Source organism: Strix aluco, chromosome 22, assembly GCF_031877795.1.
Source record: "Strix aluco isolate bStrAlu1 chromosome 22, bStrAlu1.hap1, whole genome shotgun sequence".
Lineage (NCBI taxonomy): Eukaryota > Metazoa > Chordata > Aves > Strigiformes > Strigidae > Strix > Strix aluco.
In genome coordinates, this window is record NC_133952.1 from 3,579,213 (window position 1) to 3,599,280 (window position 20,068).

A 20,068-nucleotide genomic window follows, 5' to 3' on the forward strand; every position below is an offset into this window, starting at 1 on the left:
AATGGTTCAGAGGGTTTTCCCATGATGGTCAAAGACCTGCATGCGTGGTATAGTTAGGACAGTTTGTTAACAATTCTTTCTGAGCAAGGAAACCTTTCTTCTAGAGCAACCAGGCTTCTTGGGGGACTTCTCCAGCACTTTGGCGGGGCTCTGACTGAAGTGGCTGGTATTGCCTGTGTGTGGCCGCAGATACCAGCCTGTGCACAGGCCACTCCTGAGCTTCGAGGGTTGTTTCTGGTCAAGGTCTGCAGCATCCTCATGATAGAGAAGCACAAAATGGTGGAGTGTCTCCAAAGGCAAAACACTCTGGCTTTTGAGGCGCTTGTTGAAAACCTCGAGAACCAAATCTGGAAAAGAAGAGGCAGTTATGAGATGGTCTAAATGCTCTGACGCTAAAATACACCCAAGCTGTCATGTGAATGCACAAAGCAGCTGTGTGCATAGGAAGGATGCGGGGTCAGGAGGGGAAGTGGTTTCAAACCTGTGATCTGTGGACTATTACTATTAAAACAATACACACACACACACACACACACACACTTTTATTGCATTCGCTTCAGCCAGCTTCAGCTCCACTGGAAACATTTTAGGAAATTGGTAGGAAAAATATAGAACGGCTTACAGGGCAATACAGGATATGTATATACCCTCAAATAAACATATATATGCACAGGAAGGTAACTATGAAAGTAAATGTAAGCAGGCTATTGCTAATACCCTTCATGCAGACAGACTCTCACTTTACTACTTCTCCTTACACATACAATGATATCACAGAAAATCGGGGGTGAAAGATTTTTTCAGGCAGAAGCAGTTCTAGTTAATGTATATCAGACAGCAATAAGGATTTTTTCAGTCTTTGTGTAGTTCACGTAACGGTTGCCAGCTATATTTGTGAAGTACAGTGGGGTACACTGGCATTTAAGCACTTCCATGGCTGTGTAAGGCACTTTCAGAACAACAGGTGTGAGAAAAATGTGCAGGTGCAGTTTATAGGGACATGTATTAAGATCTAGCCTTTTGTATATAAATATATAAGAAAGCATTCTTAAAAATAATTATAACTAAGAAAAAAATCTAACCACTTATTTCTTTCTAATGGGTGCATGACTAAAAAGACCATAGCTTTTCTAGGTCTGCATGGATTAGAATTTTCAATGCCTTCTAAATTGCTTAGTAACTCAGCAGTGAGGTATCTTTATTCAAACTTTATTCAAAGTTTGTTTTGGACCTACAACTGATATAAACAGGAGTCTCTCCTCTGACAAGCAATGGAGTGGTATGATTATCTGCTGCTGGCCACCCTGTAACTTGTTTGCTTACCAAGACCCTCGCAGACTACAGCTGGGATGATGTCTCTCAAGGCTTTGCAGTTGGTATGCAGTGCTGGGTTTGCATTCATCTCCAGAAGCCAGACCTGGGAAAGATGAATGTCAGTCAGGAAACTAGGCTGGATCTCCTTAGAGTCAGAGCAGGGCCCTGTTACTGGCTTAGTGAACACCTTGAGAGGTAGGAGTACTAATAAACCCCAACAAAATCTCGTAACACAGAATGCAGTCAGGACAGAATTTTCATAAGGACTGGATGAATTAAATAAAATCCCTTTTTGCATACATTTACGTACTTGAGACTAGGTGTCTCTGGCTGACGCGCTTTAGATTAACTCCTGCTCTACAGGTGTGTAAAGGCACTGTGTTTCTTCACATCCCAGTTTCCATAACAGTTTCTAGTTGAGTTTTTTGGATACCATGAAATAAAGTTATAAGGAATCTGGGAATCATTTTGATTTGAGGTAGACATAGGATCAAAACTAAGCACACATGGTACTGAGTTTTCACTGAACCCTTGGCCTTCATTTCACGGGTAAGCTTTAGTTTCAGGTAGAAGCCATGTAAGATAATAATTTTACATATCTGTACTAGTCTCATCTCCATTTCCCTTTGGAATGCCAAGGTCTGAAGCTACAAGCCACAGAATGTGATGGTCCAGTTAGTTGTTTGGTTCCACACAGATTTCTAACTTGTGTGTAATTCTGTTTACTATTTCTTTCCCCTATAGTGAGAGAAACTCATCTGTTCACTTCCTGCCTCCACCATATGGTGCTGCATCCTGTATATAACACATGTAGGAAATATTCAGTGTTTTGTAAGGAAGGATATTTAATCATGTAACAGCCCCAGGAGAATTTTACTCCCTTTTAATTGACTTTAAAAAATAATCTTAAAAAATATTTTTTTTTTGGAAGCAGCAATGAGTTTGCTTGCAAAGTACCTGTGAAATGGAGGCTGGCCTTGGTAGAGTTTGGTGACATGATAGCCTTCACTTTGGCACTTTATTTTGCTGAGAATAAGATACAACAGTAATTTTCACTTCTTTGAAATACTTATTAAACAAGTGAAAAGACTGGTAAGTGAAGGCAGTGTAATGTCTTTTTTTTTTTCTTCAGAGGAGAACTGGAGCAGCTGCTCAAAAAAACCTGCTTTGCAGGTGCCAACAGAGGGCACTTAAGCTACATACATTTTTCCTGGCAAACTCATCCTTCTTCTCATTAAATGTTCTTTTTCCTCTTAAAAGTTCATAAGATTTTGTGCTGACAGGCAAACTCAATGAACCTTCATAATTGTCTTCATTAGATTTTGGTTTCCTCTCCTTCAAAACAAATAAAACTGACAAACAGGAGGAAGAAGGTTCTCTGTGATATCTATCATGCTGTTCATCTTCTACATTCCCCATTACTGTACTGTCTGAATGTCTCACAGTTTTTAAGTACTCAACCTCCCAACAACCAGGGCAAGTTAATAAATGCCCTTTGTTCTATTTCAGGAAGAGCAGAGAGAATAAGGCCAAGATTCACCGTATCCGTGTGAATATCCGTAACTTCCATGGGAATTTCATCCTACATGTGCTTCTCCCTGCATGAGGCATGCAGATGCCTTGCTTGAAATTTCCTATCAAGCACATGATAAAGAAAGGGAACCAAAACCCAGAATGTCTGTCCTCAACTTCCTAACCATGGACCATCCCTTTTCTTTAGGCTTTTCAAGTGAGGAGAACAATAATGAGTGCCCTGTGGCTTTAGCCAGAAGTGCTGCTCTGGATGTTTCTGGGGGATGAGGAGGTTACTGCTCCCTGCAGCCTGCCAGTACAACTCCCTGTTCTGTCACATCTTAAACTTGCTCTGTCAAGACATCACAGGTAGGCTTAAAAACTTTAAGTAGTAGGACTTGTCCATAGGTTCTTGAACAACATGACGACTGCAGCCAGATCCTGCATTACACCAGGATCTGAGGTCTTGTTTCTTGTTCTTTGTATAGCGCTGGATGCAGTGTTAGCATCTGCCGAATACATTTAATTTTCATCTAGTTTGATTATTCTTGTGGTGTCATTGCTGCAGAACCACCCTTACAGCAGCAGTTTAGTCTTTCAAAGGAGCATTGGATGGTGAGACCAGGCTCCGTCACGTGTTGACATGGCAGCTCAGACAGTGTAAGACCTGTCCCAAGGGTCCTTTCCCTGCTGACATGGGCAGAGGTAAGACTACTTGGTGTGAAGGAAATGTGTGATTGAGCCAGTTTTGTTCTGTTTCTGATGAAAACACATTTAGTTCATTTAATTGTGTGGATTTTTTCTGGAGCTCACCAGGTGGAAACTAAACATCCTGCTGGGGTCTCAGGGAGGGAGAGGGCATCAGTCCATGCTCCCAGAAGCTCCAAGTGACTTGACAGCCGAGACTGAATGGGATTGTATACATCTCTCTACATCAGAACTTGTTCTTAGAGAGGATGGCTGTAACATCAAAGCCCAAAGCTCTCCACAGCAGGGCTGTCTTGTTCTGCATTTGTGTAGCAGCAGGTGCCCAGGGAGCCTGATTTCTGGCTGGAGCTTTAAGCAGCACTGAAACACCAGTCAGAAATAGGAATAAAATAACCTGTTGTGTATCCTGTGTGGACATAGCTGAAGCTGCACGCACAGTCACAAACCAAGCACTGGAAGGGCTACTCAGATGTTGTTGACCCAGAAAGGCATCCGTTTAGCAATAGTGGAGACCACAGGCTAAGGCAGTAGGGTTCTGTTTTCCACAGTCTTAACAAGCTTTTGACAGATTTTTTTATCATTGTGACCTGGGGAGGGCACAACCAAGTCTACAGTGTCCATGTGGTACCTCATACTCCTGGGGTGAATGAATTATGTCATTCAAATCAAAGGAACCGTCCCTGCTTTAACGAAGGATTTGAGTGTTATCTTCATTTGCGTACATCTATCACAAATTGGCAAACGGCTTATCTGTGTTCACTCTGTTCTCTGCTGGTAGATAGCTGAATTCCTTTATGGCTGATAAAAAATTTACACATCTGTCTTCCCAGCATACCTCTGGAGAGAAGCCCTTTTGCACGGCTGATGCAACGCTTTCTGAAAACAGGTTCCTTGAGCATTTAAATGACACTGTCCTAAGCTGTGTAGTGACTTAGGCATTTACAAAGCAGCACAAGGAAGCTCCAGAAAACAGTCGTAAAAAAGCCAACAACAACAAAATCACATCCGTCACTTTTGCTCCCTCTCCTCTTAAAGTACTTCATTCTTTTCTCAGCTTACCTATGAATATGCAAACCTCTACAGAAAGCTGTGGTGTCTCATAGTCCATGCTTCTAAGAACTCTGAGGCAGGAAAAACACCTTCCAGAGACTGAATCAGGATGCTGCAGGGCCTTCAAGAATGATTAGGAGTGATGCTGGGGGCGTTTATATCTCAGACAAATAAGGAAGAGGGAAAGGCATGATGAGCTATAGGACTGAACATGTAAGACCATGTTAAATCAGCATAAAGCAGATCTTACACGTGTCATGAAATAGGATGACAGGAAGAATAAGACTATTGTGTATTATAGGTGGCAGGATGGGAATTGTGCTGTCAGCCCACAGAACCCTGGGATTTTGCTGCGCCGATTGGTGTTAATTGTGGATTGAAGCTGTCAGGCCTGCGTCCAGCTGTCATACGCTGCCTCTGCAGGGAGTCTGCAGGTATCTCTTGGTGCAGCACTGCACCAGTAAAAGCAGTAGCTTTGTTGCTCCCCAACAGGGGCAAGAAAACATGGACAAACCTATGCTAAATAAATGCCTAATTTCCACATTGCGCTCTCTCAAAGGGAGGTTCCAGGTTCCAACTGACTCTCACCACTAAGTGTCCAGAAATCCTCATCATTCTCATGGATAATACTTGTCGAGAAACAGATTCTGTTTATCTCTCCATATGTAAAATATATGGGGAGGTAATGGTCGTTCAACACTGAAGTTTTTAACTAGCCAAGTAGGAATTGCCCCAATAGACTGATACTGGATCTTCTATTCTACTTTAAGTTTACACAGCCAGGGCTTTGCATGCCAACCTTGCAAAAGACAATTCCCACTGAAATTTGAGAAGCACCAGTTTCTATGTCTTTGCCATTTACTCTCCCTTGCCATTGACTTCCTGTACAAAGGAGTCTATTGTTCGGGTGCCTTACCCACTGCTGCATACATTAATTCCATTCTTTCATAGGGTTTGCTGTTCCCACTGCCCTTTGCTGGAATATGTTTGAGTTCCTTTCTACTTTAGCAACAGCAGAATCTGCCAGATGGCTTTCTGTTATGTTTAGGCCAGGTGGTTTTGGAGGACTGTGCTGAATTCAAAGCACTTCAATCACTGTATTTAACATTTCCCTTTCCCTTTCTTCTGGCTTTTCTTGTCTGTGTTTCATTCACTCTTTACAAGTTTGAGCTGTAATTCTAGCAGGTTTTATAGACTCGGTGGGCTGACCTATTGCTGGATGGTGAACCTACAGTGAACATGGAGGTGCTGATGCTGACATCTGGATCGATAATGACTGACTCTTCAGCATGATGAGGGCGAGTTCTTCGTTGCCTTTGATGGATACTCAGCTAGTGTAAATCAGTGTGCTTCATGTGATGTTAGAGGCATCACACACTGGTTTATGCTGGCTGATCATCTGGCATGTTTGGTTTCTGGAGAAAGAAGAAACTGAGTGGGCATTAGAATTCCCATACTTTTCACTATGAACTCCACTTCCCTGTGAAAATCCTGCACAGAACAGTGTTGGATGCAGTAGGTACTTTTCTTCCTATCCTGAGCTGTTAATGCCAGGGTTTCTCTGTGCAGTAAATGTGCAGGCAGTACAGGTGCCATGTCTTGATGCTGGACAAAGGAACTGGAGAAAAAAAATGAATCCTGCACTTCATAGCTGACTGACTGAATGCTCTATTTCATTCCTAGCACCAGAGCCTGTGTCAACTGTGCTGGCGTTAGACATCTGGCCAATATCGTACCGAGCATTTGACGATATCGTATTCATACCTTAAAGTTTTCATCAATTAAAAAATCACAGCCGATGAGATCAAAGTAGCCCAGTTTGTGATCCAGTTTGTGCTTGGCTGCCAGGAAGCACTGCAACATGATCTGCTGCATCCTTTCCTGAAACAGAAGACAGGGAATGGCAGTAACTGATCATTGTGAATGCTGAGGGCATAGCAGTCACTGTAAGTCAGAGGTGTCCTCTTGGTTTAGGGACATTCTTCCTTCCCCTGCCTCCAGCAGAGCTCCTCTCTAGACTTGGAAGGATGCCGCATTTTGCAGATCATGTGTCTGTCCACTTTGAGTTGATTAAAACCCCCTCTTGAACTTGGTTCTCCCGACTGCTCCTGTGGTGCGTGAAGGAATCTTGGCCCTTGGCCCTTACTCAGAATGAGCTGTCTGTAGAATTTTTAGCAGTGTTCTTTCATTTACTCCTATGGAGACACCTAGACGTGAGCTGAACACAGCCATTTCTGACAGTGATGACTCACAACCCCCTCACAGCAGTGCTGGACATAGTGCGTTAAAGAAGCCTGCTGAGTTACAGCAACTTGCAGAAGGTGATGCTAAGTTTCCCTCTATTTGGAGTTGAAATGCACAGTGGGGAATTTCTGCATGAAGAGAGATACCATAATGTTGGCTGAAGTTTCTGATCCCCTGAGAAACCTGGCATATTCAACTATATTTGCTTCTGAGCTGTTTTTCTAAACAAAAATGTATTTTAACAAAGTTTTTAGCTGTTTAATTTTCTTTGTATTTGGCTTTAAACTACAGCGTTTCCAAAATTAACCTGAAAAAGCTGTGTCCTCTGCCCTTTTCATTTTCATCCCAGCAAGTCATGTAGAGAACTGATGCATCATTAGACTCAGGCTGATGAAATGATGTCTCCGGGACTCATTTCTTCACTTTGATTCCTCAGTGAGACAGGAAAGCAAATTTCTTCACTTTGTTTCCTCAGTGAGACAGGGAGATGGTCAGAAATCAAGCCAGTTAAGTCTTCTTATCTCTTCTTCATGATAAGAGAAGATCTAAGGCCCTGACATGATTTTCATATGGCAAACTCGGATGGAAAATGGATGGCGAGACCAAGTCAGACAGCAAAGAGACCACTGAAAGCGTAGTCCCTTTTCAGGCTCAGATCTGTCAGGCTGGAGAACTTTCTAACGTGTACTTTATTTTTTAGTGCAGGACCACAGCATTGGGCCAGGAATGTGAAGACCATAATTACATTTTTATAGCTAGCACTTACATTCACGCTCTTTTTCTCAGCTGTTTGCCCATTTTATTAAAATTAAACTCTTTGTGTCTTCACTTCTGTGTTTAGCATCTGCAGATAAATGGTTACCATGGGACCATCAATACCTTCTCACTCAGTGTGTGTGTTTCCTTGGGGACTCCAGTGAACTGATGGGTTTTCTCCCTGTTCCTGTCACCCTAATTAGGCAGAGCAGCACACCACACACTTGCTTTCACTTACAGTAAACACAGTGAAAACCCAGTCTTTGGGGAGGCCGTTGGTTTTTCTCAACTTCTCATTAACGTAGCTGTTGAAGTCCTCCATCCGCCAAACTGTCTCCTCTTTCAACTGGCTGTACAGGGAGTTCTTCTTCTGCATGTGCTGAGGGAACAGAGCGAAGGGAGGATTAGATGTCTGGCAGTGAAGAATCACTGGGAACTGGCTTGCATGGCAGACATCCAACTTCCCTGAGTTGTTCCAGGTGTCTGGAGTTGGGAAGAACCCCAGGATCAAGTTATAGAGGTGGAGGGAATAGAGCCCCTCACTAGCAGAGCTAAACCTGAGCAACTGTCCTGGCTCTCATTGTACCACACTGCCACAGGTAGAAATGTGCCTGACCCACATGGACAGAGACAATTCCCCAAGGTCTCTGTCAAAACAGTGTTTTCTGTGTGTGTGATGTGTCTGGACCAGGGGCTGGCAGACAAGGGGAGCAGCTTTCAAGTCATAGTCATGATATTCTTCGGACTAAATCCAGTTCCAGTGTCTATCTGCCTAGTACTGTCCTAGAGGAGAGTACATCTGGGAGAGATGTAGGGGTGTATCCCCAGGGGAAACACTGAGGGTTTCTCTCTCCCACTGTCTCATTAATCCCCATATCTGCTGAGTTTATCAATAATGGAGTATTTACATCGTTCAATCAAAGGCAAGTCCCCTTTCCCTATGAAGCAGCCGGGCTTGGCTGCAAGTCCATCTGTGAGATGGTTACTGTGAGGTTGCAAAGCTTCTGATGCTGTCTCTGCTGCCTCTTGTCTTTTGGAAATACAGTAAGAAAATGGCTGATTCCAGGTGGGATGAAAGGGTAGCAAGGGCATGAGAGCAGAATCAACTGTAATTTGAAGAAGTCTGGCCTATTACCAGCCGCTCCTATAAATTTCGTTTCCCTCCTCCCAGCAGGAACCCAGATAATTTATGTTCTGCTAATAAACACCTGTCCTTTGTTTAATATCACTTGTGCCATGGGATCCTGCCCAAGCACCTGAATTCCCATGTGGATAGCTCTCTAGCTGAGCAAACAAACTATTCCAGGAAAACAAGTAGCACACTGATAATAGCACATATTGCAGGAAGCAGCTATAATCTGCTGTCCTGAGCTGCACTTCTACAGGAACAGTAAAACTCCAACTGAAGTGGACTTGTCTGATACCTCCCCAATGTGTATTTTGCTGGTTCTCAGAACACAGCATGACACTGGGAGGAGAGGAGGGCTTTAAAATCAAACTGTTTTCTTCCTTCTGATTTTTTAAATTCTCTTTCATCAGGGCCACTTCTAACTACTGAAGAGCCTCATTTGAAGTAAAAAGCTCAGGTAGATCTGAGCAAGGAAGGCTTCTATTTTGTGTGACAAGAGAGGTATGGGGGTACAAGCCAGAACAGTCTCATTCTGTTATAGCTCTCATTTGAGAAGCAAGATGAACAAAGATGGAGATTTAAGAATGATGGCTCTTGAAGAACCCATCTGCATCTTACATCATTATGGTTATTGTATTTAAGCACAACAGGATCAGCAAAATCCTTAGCCAAGGTTAAGGCTCCTTTGTGCTAGGTAGCTGCAATCAAAGGCTTCTTGCCCTAAGAAGCTTATGGTCTAGAGATACACGAGAGAATAATGGCAGGAAAAAGAGGTCCAGGGAGAGAAACTGTGAGGTTAAGCAGGGAACTGGTCCATGGCAGAGAAGGGAACCTGATCTGGTGCTGCTTCTGTTCAGCCTTGCTGCCATGCCTGACATAAGCCCACGCCCATTACCTGGGTGCAGGGATTTTGCGTGCAGGAGGGCATTTATTTTTAGCCTTTCAAAAGTCTTTTTTGCTTCCCATGTCTGTCAACCACACCCTCTCCTTATTCTGAACAAAGTGACCTTAGTTTACCTGATTGGTCAGATGAACAGTCAGATCATCAGAAGCGGCATCATAACTGACACAGGCCAACCTGACGTAACCCTGGGCAAAAAATAACACGTATGGTGCTGTGCAGGCGATGAAGAGGTAAGACCGGACATCAAATTTCTTCCCTTCCAGGAGCAGAGGCTGGTGAATATACCTGTGAGAGCAGTTGTTTCAACACGCGTCACCAACAGACAGGTAAGGCAAAGCTCACACCAAACCCCACAGCCAGTTCCTTTCCCAGCACAGAACTAATAATCTTTGTTCCTTTTTCAACACCGGTTTTAAGGCGAGTGGCAGCAGAGGGCGCTTGTGGGAGAGGATAGAAATGCAAGAACAGCTCCTTTCAAAAGGAATAGAAGCCGTGCCGAGTCTTGGTAATTAAAGATTTACTAATATTTACTGGAGAATATACAAAGTTTATGTCTGCAGACAAAGAGCCCTTCATACAGCACCACTGCTTTTATTGCCAGAGTGATGTACTCTGGGAATTGTTTCCCTTTATCATCAAAGGTCGCTGGATGTCTACTTAAATAACGAGGATATGCTGTTAAAACAATGATTGCCCACAACAGTTTTCAAAGGAATATGGAGCCTGGCTCTTCAGAGCATAAGCCATTCCTCACTAATAGAAATCAAGATGAGATCTAAGATACGGTCCAACCACTTCTTCCCCTGGCACTGCTGCTTGTCTACGTCAAAGACCACGTGTTGGTCTAACTAAGGCCCTTGGTCTGATCTTGTCAGGCAGAGTTTTGCTCCATATACTGGCTGCTGCATAAACACAGTCCAGGCTGTTTTGGAAGGATCATCATTCCAGTTTACCATTTTACAGATCTCTCTGTTTAATGAGGCCAACCATTCCTTTGTTATGAAAAGGCATGTTTGGATGAACGCAAGCAGAAAATATTGCTTGCTTTGGTGAGGGAAGCTCTTGGAAAGGTTGCTCAGTTCTCTTGCAAGATAAAGATGCCAATCCACAACAGCAGAATGTCAGGGAAGTGGCACAGCATGAGGAATTGGTATCATCACTTTGCCAGGACATGCAGTGAAAATGTGCTTTTGCCGTGCCAATACTACAGTATTGTCACGAGTGTATCGCGTTGTCATTGCTGGCATGTCGTGACAATGCCAGGCAATGTCCTGCGTGCAAGGGCACCAGGGAGCTCGGGGTGCCCTGTATGCCTGGCTGGGCACACTAAAGGCAGCATCAAAGGCATCTGGGAACTGCAGCTCCTAGGATAAATAATGAAAACATCTTTTTTGCATTTCTCTTTGAAAGTTTTATTCACTCCTCTCAAAGGACTGAAGTGATTTAATTATAATGCATTCCTCAACTGAGGGAGGGACACTGAGGCAAAGGGAAGTTAAGTGAGTTGTGTAACAGCAAGCATGTAGCGTTCGGTGGCTGAAACAGTTCTCATGACTGATGCTGCCGTATTTTTCCCTTCCTTTTTCTGCTGTTCTGCTTCTCTGCAAAATGTTCTAGCAATGGCTGAGAGGGTGTATGTTCTACAAAGAGCTGCCTGCGTGGTTCCTTTATTCGTACAAGGAATAAAAAAATAAAACAACCCCGACCCAAAATTTTAGTGACTGCTAGCCCCTGCCTATTGATTGAGGCCTAGACTTTTGCAGCATTGAGACAGAGTTAAGAAGGTATTTGGGAGGCTTTATTAGATTGCATGGAACAAATATTGCAGCCACACCACTTGTAAAACACTAGCTTTGTATAAGAAGCTGGGATGATAAATATCTAATTTAAATTCCTTTGCACGAGGCCTTTTGTATAGAACTCATGTACAGGACTGTAGCATCTGGCCTTTTGGATTCATTCTTAAATTTCCAGACAAAGGAAACTCAAATCTTTCTGATGACAAAGATCTGCCTTGAAATGACTGAAGTGTGGATGCAAGACAGACTAACCAGAGAAATCACCTTTCTGCCACAAAATGAAGTCTCACAGGTCGATGAGATGTGGTGTAACCACATTAAATACCTATGGAACAATTCAACTCTCTGAGGGCAGTGTGCTTAATCAAGCACACTACTCATGCATGAATTCCCAGGCTTCAATCTCTACCTTTGCACAATTCTTGCCTGGGGAGCCTTGCACGGCACCCTCTTAGTGAGTAGGTCTTCCTCAGTGCTGTGGAGCTTGGCTTGAAGGGTGTTGACAGCAGCTGGAGTTTTAAGCAGGAAAATTCCTCGACCTTGATTAGAGCAACTCGGTTTGCAGATCCAAATCTGTTCTTCTGTAGAGAGAATGAGTCTGTTACAGTAATGTGTGTGCTGTGTAACACCGATGTGCCCGTTAGTGGGCTCTGAAAACTGCTCACTTGAACGTGTATGTATATACATACACATGCATATAGACATCAATTACTATTCCTGTGTATACTTTATGAACATTTCAGAGGATCTCATAGCTATTTAAATTGATTGCCGCCATGATTAAGACAATTCACCTTTGCAAATCTCAAAAAAGGCATTTCTCTCATCTTTTAAGTCCAGGCGAAAAGATTCTGGGAAGAATTCTTCCATCTTCAGTAACCTACAGGCGAATCAAGTACAAGTTGAAAACCCTATCCAGCACATTCATTCCTCTGTTACTTTCAGAAAGGATGGTTGCAAGTAAACTTAAGAAATGGTGCTTTTTTTCCTGCTTATGGACAGTTGCGTGTTTGTTGTACGTTTTTCCTGAGCTACCTCATTCCATAAGCTTTCAAGAGTATATGTTAGCCTTAAGACATTCTTCATATGCTCAGTTTTTTTGAAAACTAGTTGAGATGGCTGCAGGTAACCATGGTACGGGATTGCCATTTGGTTTTTTGCTAGGTCAAAAATAAAGGAGCAGAAATGGCAATAAGCTTCTCTTATACTTAGTGTCTATGGCACAAGAAGTTGTGACCTTTCCAGTAGGATGATGTATCCAAAAAAGGGGAATTACTATGACTGTTGTCTTTTGGGGACCTGGCACTACTACAACTCTAGACACAGAAAAAGAATAAATTCTGTCTCTGATGTATGTACTTCTGGAAAAAAAGTTATTTTTCTAGAAGATAAGAAAGAAATAAAGCCCCATATACTTTGTATCCTGTACTGTTATGCATCCAGAAGAAACTGGTGCATTGTTTATGTGCTGTCACTTTCTGTTGGCATGTTTCTGGTCAAGGTTCAAAGAGGTGAGAGTTCTTACTTGGAATTAGAGCTCCTACTGATCTTTGTCATCATCCGCTCTTGCTCTCTCAGGCAGCATAAAAGCCCTATCTTACTGGTGAGGACTCCGTTGTTGGGAATCTGGTAGAGAAGCTGTTCACCTGTATTAGAAAAAAAAAAAAAAGCTTGTCCTCATCATCCTGTGCAGCAGAATCTGGAGGATGACGCTGACTTTGTCACTGCTGACTTTCACCAACTTGCTTTAAGGCAGTAGTAACAACTCAGAGCAGTGAAAACCCTTGCTGTAAATGTGTTTCTGTCCAACCTTGTAGTGGAACAAACCGACCTGATGGGGCTTCGTGTAAAAGTGTGTCCCTTGCTCCCTCCAGAGGTGCCATTGCCGTCACACCGTTCCAGCTGCAGAATTGCATCACAACACGGCCCATCCATCTGCAATCCTGTACAGTTGGCCAACTGCTGTAATGGTGCAGCCTGACAAACAGCCACCACGTTGCCATCAGAGCTGGCAGGAGGGGAAAGGCAGTAGGGAAGGGATAACACACTCCCTCTGCCACAGGGAAGCCGGCAGCTCTGTGCCGCGATGCTCAGGCTTGCCAGGGCACAGGTCTTGACCAGCTCCCAGAAGTAAAAGAATTGCCCCAGGGGCTGTGCTTAGGGAGTTTTGTGTTTGTTATGCAAAGTACCACTCTGGGGGTGCCAACCAGAGGCACTGCTGTGGGAGCCCTTGATTTTATGCTTTTCTGGTGGGAAAGCTGGCAGAACCCTCTGAAGTCAGGCTGCAGTGATGAGATGAAGGGTAGAGTGCAATTCAAAAAGTTGCTGGTTAATCCAGTGGAGTAGTTGGGCTTTTAGTGACTCTGTTCTCCCTCGATAGAGATAGCTGGGCCTGGGATGTGTGGGGTGACCCATCTTGAGCTTACTTCTCTCTGCAAGCACACCCTTCCTTCCTTTTCTCCTCTCCCCACCTCCACTGCGGGGAGCGTCTCTGAACACAAGGCACCCTCTTTATGCAGGGCCTAGACTACTGCTTGCGAGGTGCCAGAGCAGCTCCCCACTCCTCCTCTGCTACAGGACTCTGCCAGTCCTCTTGCAGCCCGTGCTCAAATCCAGAGGGAGGTCCGCATTTCAGAAGTGATTGTGATGGTTTGTGTTTAAATCTCTGTACTGCTCATTTCACTATACGTAGTTCATTTCAGTGGTATCTTTTCTCCCAAAGCTGCTCTCTTGTCTAAAACCCTTTCTTTAATCACCATGGCAACCCAGCTCTGATGTCCCCTCTGAGGTCTGCCAAGAAGTTGAGGTTACCTGTTTCTCCTACCCCCAGGTGACCTCCCCTGCCCTGGGAGTCACAAGTCCAGCATTCTAAATTTTTTCCCACCACCCTCTCCCACTCAAGGCCCACAGGCACCTCTACCTTCTTTGAAATGGTAATAGGTCTCTCTGCACTTGATTTCACACCATTTCAGTGCATAATCCTCTCTTCTGTTGTCATAGATACGCTGCCAGCCTCTGCTCTGGCAATAGATGCTCACACTGCATAAGGAAAACAAAATTGAAAAGTGGCCTCCCTTCTATTAACAAATACTTAGCTCATATCCCCTGAACTCCTGGTAATTTTTTCTGGGAGACTGAACTAACATGCCCAGAAGCCCCTGGGTGGGGGATAAGGTGGGAAGCTTTAATTAGAATGGCTGCTAGTGAACCTCCTGGTCTGAACTTGCGAGGGTGGGGGGAGTACCTGAGGATGCTCAGAACATTATGATTCAGCAGCTCTAATGAGAACTTTACCATTTCAGCAGGGTTTTGCCTGTTAGGATGCAACTGGTACCCATGGAATAGAAACATTCAGGGTCCAGTCTTAACAAGGAGCCTCTCCACTGAGGAGTTTGGAGAGAGCTGACAAGTAGCGATAGAAAAAGCTCTTTGTAGGCAAACCTATGAAAACAGAGCAAGGAAAGTGCTGTTTGCAGCAGAGATTCTGTGGTTCTTGCTGGTGACAACATCTAGAGAAGAATACCAACATGCTGGAAAGAACTCAGAAAGGAATGAATGGAACTTCTGATCTGACAGTTTTTCTTGGGCTGAAATCTCTTCTTATTTTTCGCTTGTTTTACATTTAGCACAACAGAATGTTGATCAACAACAGTGGTTGCTAGCTCTAGTGATGATGCTAGCAGATTTGCTACATGGTGTAGTGAAGTGACTTCAGAACAGGCCCAACAGAGAAACTTTCATCAAACAAAGAGAAGCATTTAATTTCTTTGCAAAGATATATTGTTAGCTACTTTACTGCTGGTGGCCTTCCAGTGGATACTTTCTGTTTGATTTATTTTTGAGCAGTTCCCCAGGTGTACCACTCCAAAAAGACAGCAAATCAAAGGAAAATTATTTGAGGCCAATGGATTGTGGATAGCATTGCATGACTTCATATATGGTCATACTGCTGTTCATATGAGTCTGCTGAGAGGATCTACTTACAGCCCAGCTCCATTAGATCCACCGATATAAAAATATGGTCCTGGCCCCATTGGTACTTTTGGTATCTCTTCTTCTGGCTGTTTTTCTTGAAGGCATGCCTTACCCTGTGTTCTATTCTCTTTAGACTTGGCTTTGTCAAGCTCCGCTTCAGAGTTGGTAGAAGTAGCTGCAAAATTGGAAATTAAGAAACTTCAGATGATCTGGCACCTTCTCCATGAAATCCACATCTAGAAAGACAGCTACTGCAGAAGAAAATACTGTGAGGTAAGGGACTGCTTCAGTTGGTTTTATAGTCATCTCTAAGGGCGTTGTCTTAAAACAATTCAGAAATTATTGCTAATGTAACTTGGTGGCAGGTATCATGGGATATTAAGTGGAAAAACAGAGGAAATACAATAAAATACATAGTAGAAGGGAACATTCAAGTCAGCCCTAGTCTGTCAGTGCTTAATGGCATTCTCTTACTTGGCAGGCCTCTGCTTCACAGGACTTTCTCAGATATCTTGTCCAGGTGGGTCTCAGTTCTGCCCTAAGCTGAGCACAAATCATTCCAGCTAATCAGATGGAAAGCAGGGGGAGAGCCTGACAGGCTGCAAGGTCTAGGGAGGTGTGGAAGTACAAAGGGAGAAGGGCAAGAAGAGCCTCCTGAGATGTGTTAGCCGTACACTGTACATTGAAGCAGGTGTTCTTTCAGCTGTTAAAGCCTACAGGAATTTTGACAAGCCCAGGATGTGAGAGCTCTGAGGTCCCCCTGAGAGGCAGCCACAAAGTGGAATGGCACACGTAAACTGTGGTGACGATGACTGAAGGGGTGGAAATGGGAAACACCCTGCTTCAAATTGGTAACTAATCATGTCAGGCTTGCAGTGCTTCTGTTACTTATTCTCAGACCCCAGGGCTCAAAAGCTGGTGAATTTGTAGGGAATGATAATTTTTTTCAGTACAAAGTTAATGGGATCTGTTTAACCAGTAAATGCTGGTGGGTTATTTGTGGAGGAGAATGTCAGTGCTTGTACCTAGCTTTAGCAGTTGTGAAGAACTTGGCCTTCTAGGAATGATAAACTAAACTGAAAACATGACTTCCAGATCTTCCTCTGTCAAGAGGTTTCCCTGTATAATACATAGCAGAAGCTACACCCATGCTTTGTTCAGGTTTCTGATATTCTTCTTACAGCACAGACAATTCTCTGGTGCAGTCTACAATGTTATTCTAAAGTATAAAGATGCTTCAAAGCAGCTGAAGCAACTCAAGTACCATCTCACCCTGAGAGAGATACAGGCCCAGAGGTCCCACACTGTGCTTTATAATGTATTTGTTTTAACTAAAGTAGCAAAACTTGTTCAGGGTCTTGCCTCATACGCTGTGGTACTGTTGGAAAAAAATATGGTATGTGAACAATTTCTATCATCTGATCAATCTTCACGTTGTTCAAATGTTTTCAGAACAGATCAATGATATTATAGTACATAAATGAGATGAAGGACATTACCAGTTTGGAACTTGGATCACATTTGGATATGAAGGAAAGAATGGCCAGTATTGGGAAATTTTATTTTGAGTATGGTTGCTGGTAAAGGACTTGAGAAGGGCAAACCGTATGGTTTCAGAAGGGGTATCTGATGTAATAATGTCATCAGCCTCTAAACTGCTGCTGGATTTATCATCCATTATCTTGGCCTTAGCAAGAAATTTCTGTTTGTGGTCTGATTTCTCAGCTCGTAACTCATAGGAATGGCAAGTCTGGCACTTGCTTCCACAACAGCTCATGACTACTTCTATAACTAACATCTGGGCTACTGATACCCAAATCACTGACTCCAAACCTACAGAAAACAAAGGCTTACTGCTTCCAGGGGCTCAGCAACTATGCCTCTGGTTTCTCTTCAACTTGGCTGTGCACAAAACTTTTGGGAACAATAAAGCCTGTCAGTAGAAGAAAAAAAATCCACTCTGTCCTAGTTCTGTTCCCATTGGAATTAGGTGGTGGCAGGGAAGGAGGGAGCAGGAAGCAAGCAGATGACAAGACTGGAGTTGTCTATTCTTTGGACTCTTCTTTTATCATTATTTGTTATAGCACATGCTGCGATCCCACGAGCAAAAACTTCTATCTCAATGCCAAAACTCCTTTGACTTAAGTGGAGCAAAGGTATTGGGCATTGTTATCTCTCATATTTTACAAGCAGTTGTTTTATGTCTTCATTGTGCTCCACCTATGAGCACAGGTGCAGTCCGCAGTGAACTCTGTGCCCACAGTTACTGGATTTCCCAGCAGGCTCCCACACCTGGTTCAGTTTGCTTTGGAATAAAGGAAGTCGACTGCAAACCCTTTGAGGCAGGACTTGCTTTAAATTTCTGCTTCATGCAGTACTTGGCACCGAAGGGTTCTAACAGTAAAAACCTCAGCGTTGTTACAAACTGCAGCATTATCAGTGCGAATCCCTGGATTCCTGCCTTAAATTTCCTCCTTAAATTAAAACCAAAACAAACCAAAAGAACATACTAAACAACCAGTTCAAACAAGCCAGGGCACAACATCCATGATGGAAAATACTGCCTCGGCAGTGTCTTGTAACCAACGGAAAGGAGCTTTTTCCAGGGTGAATTTTGAGCTGCCTGTTACTGGTTCTGTGGAGCTGAGACCTGGCTTGCTCGCTGCGCTGGTGGGACAGTGCCAGCAGAGAGCAGTGCCCGGCTCTTTGGTCACAATCTCATTTTGCCATCCCAGCACCAGACCAGGTGAAAACACCATATTCTGTCTTCCTCTAGAAGAGACTGGCATTAGCGACTCAGTCAAATTTTTTGAACAAACTGTTTGAAAGTAGCTCAAAGACAGGGTTAATGCGTTATGCACAAGCACCAGGTAAATTAAAAGGCATGCAGAAGAGTAGTACAGTGCAACTGTTTCCTACACCAAATGCATTTTGGTTGTACCACAAAGCGGTACCACCCCTCCAGCGACTGGTATCTTCCACGAGGGAGGCTGATCTCCCTCCTCTGCCTTAACACGGTGTGTTATTGAGCTGTTCTTGTTACTCTTTGATATGGGAATGTAAATATTTATTTATCTATTTTTAACATTTAATTGCTCATTCATACCTCCTGCGAGAGCTTGTGGCTCTTTTATCATCTCCCTCCTTTCCTGGAGTGCTAAGAAATTAGCCAATTTTAAACAGCCCCATTTATCTTGAGACATGGACACGTGAAATATCCTGCAATGATTGAAGTGCTGGTGAGGTATTCTTCCATTAGTCTGAACACGTACGTGTCTCTCCCTCTCTGATCTTTATACAGAGACCCAGGGGGTGGGAGCCTTTTATCGTCTTTTCTGTCTAATTATGGAATCTCCCGGTATTCAGGATGAACCTTCATTTCGTCAAATCTTTTGACATGTATCAGTTAAGCACGAGTCCCCTTAGTCTTCATTTGTTTGTGTGTTTTGCATCCTTAGATGGTTAATTATTAAAGAGATAAGGAGAAACAGGGATGCAGGGGGTTATTCCTGTTGCCTGATGGCATAAATTTCAGGCAAGGGCCTTTTCACTTGTTTATCAGAGGTGGGATTAGACGCTTGTTGGGACTTGAGCTCTTAGAAAAGAACAGACAGAGTGGCTTGGCTTGCACACCTAATCAGCAGAGAGGAGTGGATATTTCAGAGGCATCTGAGCTCAGTTCTACATTGTCCTGTGAAAGAGCCTCTCTCTGTCCAAAAGGTATTTGTGGTGGGGAGGAGGGAGAGCCCTTGGGGAAAGAGTCTTCTAATTTGTCACATAAACTAGCAGCATGAAATTAAAACAGTACGATTCCCTTCCAGAGAGCCCGCACACTTGTCTTCACACTGGGTGGAGCCAGTAAATTACATTGCTTGAGACAATTTTGAATTCGGGTCATTAACTTCTTTGGGAATTGTGTGTTGGCGGTGTCTGTATAAGCAGCTCCTATCTCATCTCAGCTCTGCTTTCAGTGCACACGGGGATAAACACACTGGCAGGGAGATGCAGTCTGCTTTGTGTCATTTGCTACCAAAAGAAAAAAAACCAGAGCTTAGAAGACAGAACTTCCTTTTTTCCTTTTCCATGTGAAGGGAGGTTTGATGGACTAGTAGCTGACTGATTTCTCCAGAATCCAGAGTTTAAATCTAGCTGAAATTTTCATTTAAGAAAGCTAAATGATCTAAACATCGTTCTAAAGACAAGCATTGCCCTCGCAATTACCTCTGTATTAAAAAGATTTTCATTTGAAACAAATGAATATATTTTTTACTGCCAATTCAGAGAGCCACACTTAATAACTAAATCAAGGATACAAGATTCACCTTTGTCAGCCGATAAGGATCCAGCCTGTTGTTGGTTACTTCCTTGCACCATGGATTTGGTGTTCTTTTTCCTCTTGGTTGGCACAAAGGCCATCTCAGCCTAGCCTGCAAAAGGAAAGATCGTCGTCAGCCACTTTGCCAGAGTCATGAGTGGTCTGGGAAAGTCTGTAAGGTGTATTTTCCTCTCTGTCATCATTTGCTCTGTTGATTGTAGATGCCATTTTTCACCATCTTCTGCAATTTTTCGTTTCTTCAGAATCTTTATTTTGACTTAGTTGTTTAGCTGGGAACACATTAGCTCTACTTTCCATCTACAGTTTCTTACGGGTGGTCTCTAGTGATAAGCTTGTTGGTG

The 20,068-nt window shown here is 43.4% G+C and overlaps 1 protein-coding gene across 1 annotated transcript; it reads right to left on the bottom strand.

The window, feature by feature from the left end:
* Positions 1–66: 66 nt before the first annotated feature.
* On the bottom strand, positions 67–19,807 carry TTLL10 (tubulin tyrosine ligase like 10). The gene is made up of 11 exons (XM_074848191.1): positions 19,705–19,807; positions 15,401–15,566; positions 14,337–14,455; positions 12,942–13,062; positions 12,211–12,296; positions 11,826–11,997; positions 9,731–9,902; positions 7,823–7,963; positions 6,349–6,465; positions 1,324–1,417; positions 67–347 (listed from the first exon to the last, which is right to left on the bottom strand). Exons 1-11 carry the CDS (start codon positions 19,805–19,807, stop codon positions 67–69), a joined length of 1,572 nt encoding a protein of 523 aa, XP_074704292.1.
* Positions 19,808–20,068: the final 261 nt, after the last annotated feature.

Coding starts and splice junctions, on each gene's coding strand:
- TTLL10 (XM_074848191.1), bottom strand. CDS start 19,807: ATGGCCTTTGTGCCAACCAAGAGGAAAAAGAACACCAAATCCATGGTG. Junction 11,998..12,210: donor CTTTTTTGAGATTTGCAAAG/GTGAATTGTCTT, acceptor TTCTCTCTACAG/AAGAACAGATTTGGATCTGC. Junction 1,418..6,348: donor TAATTGATGAAAACTTTAAG/GTATGAATACGA, acceptor CATCTTTCCCAG/GTCTGGCTTCTGGAGATGAA.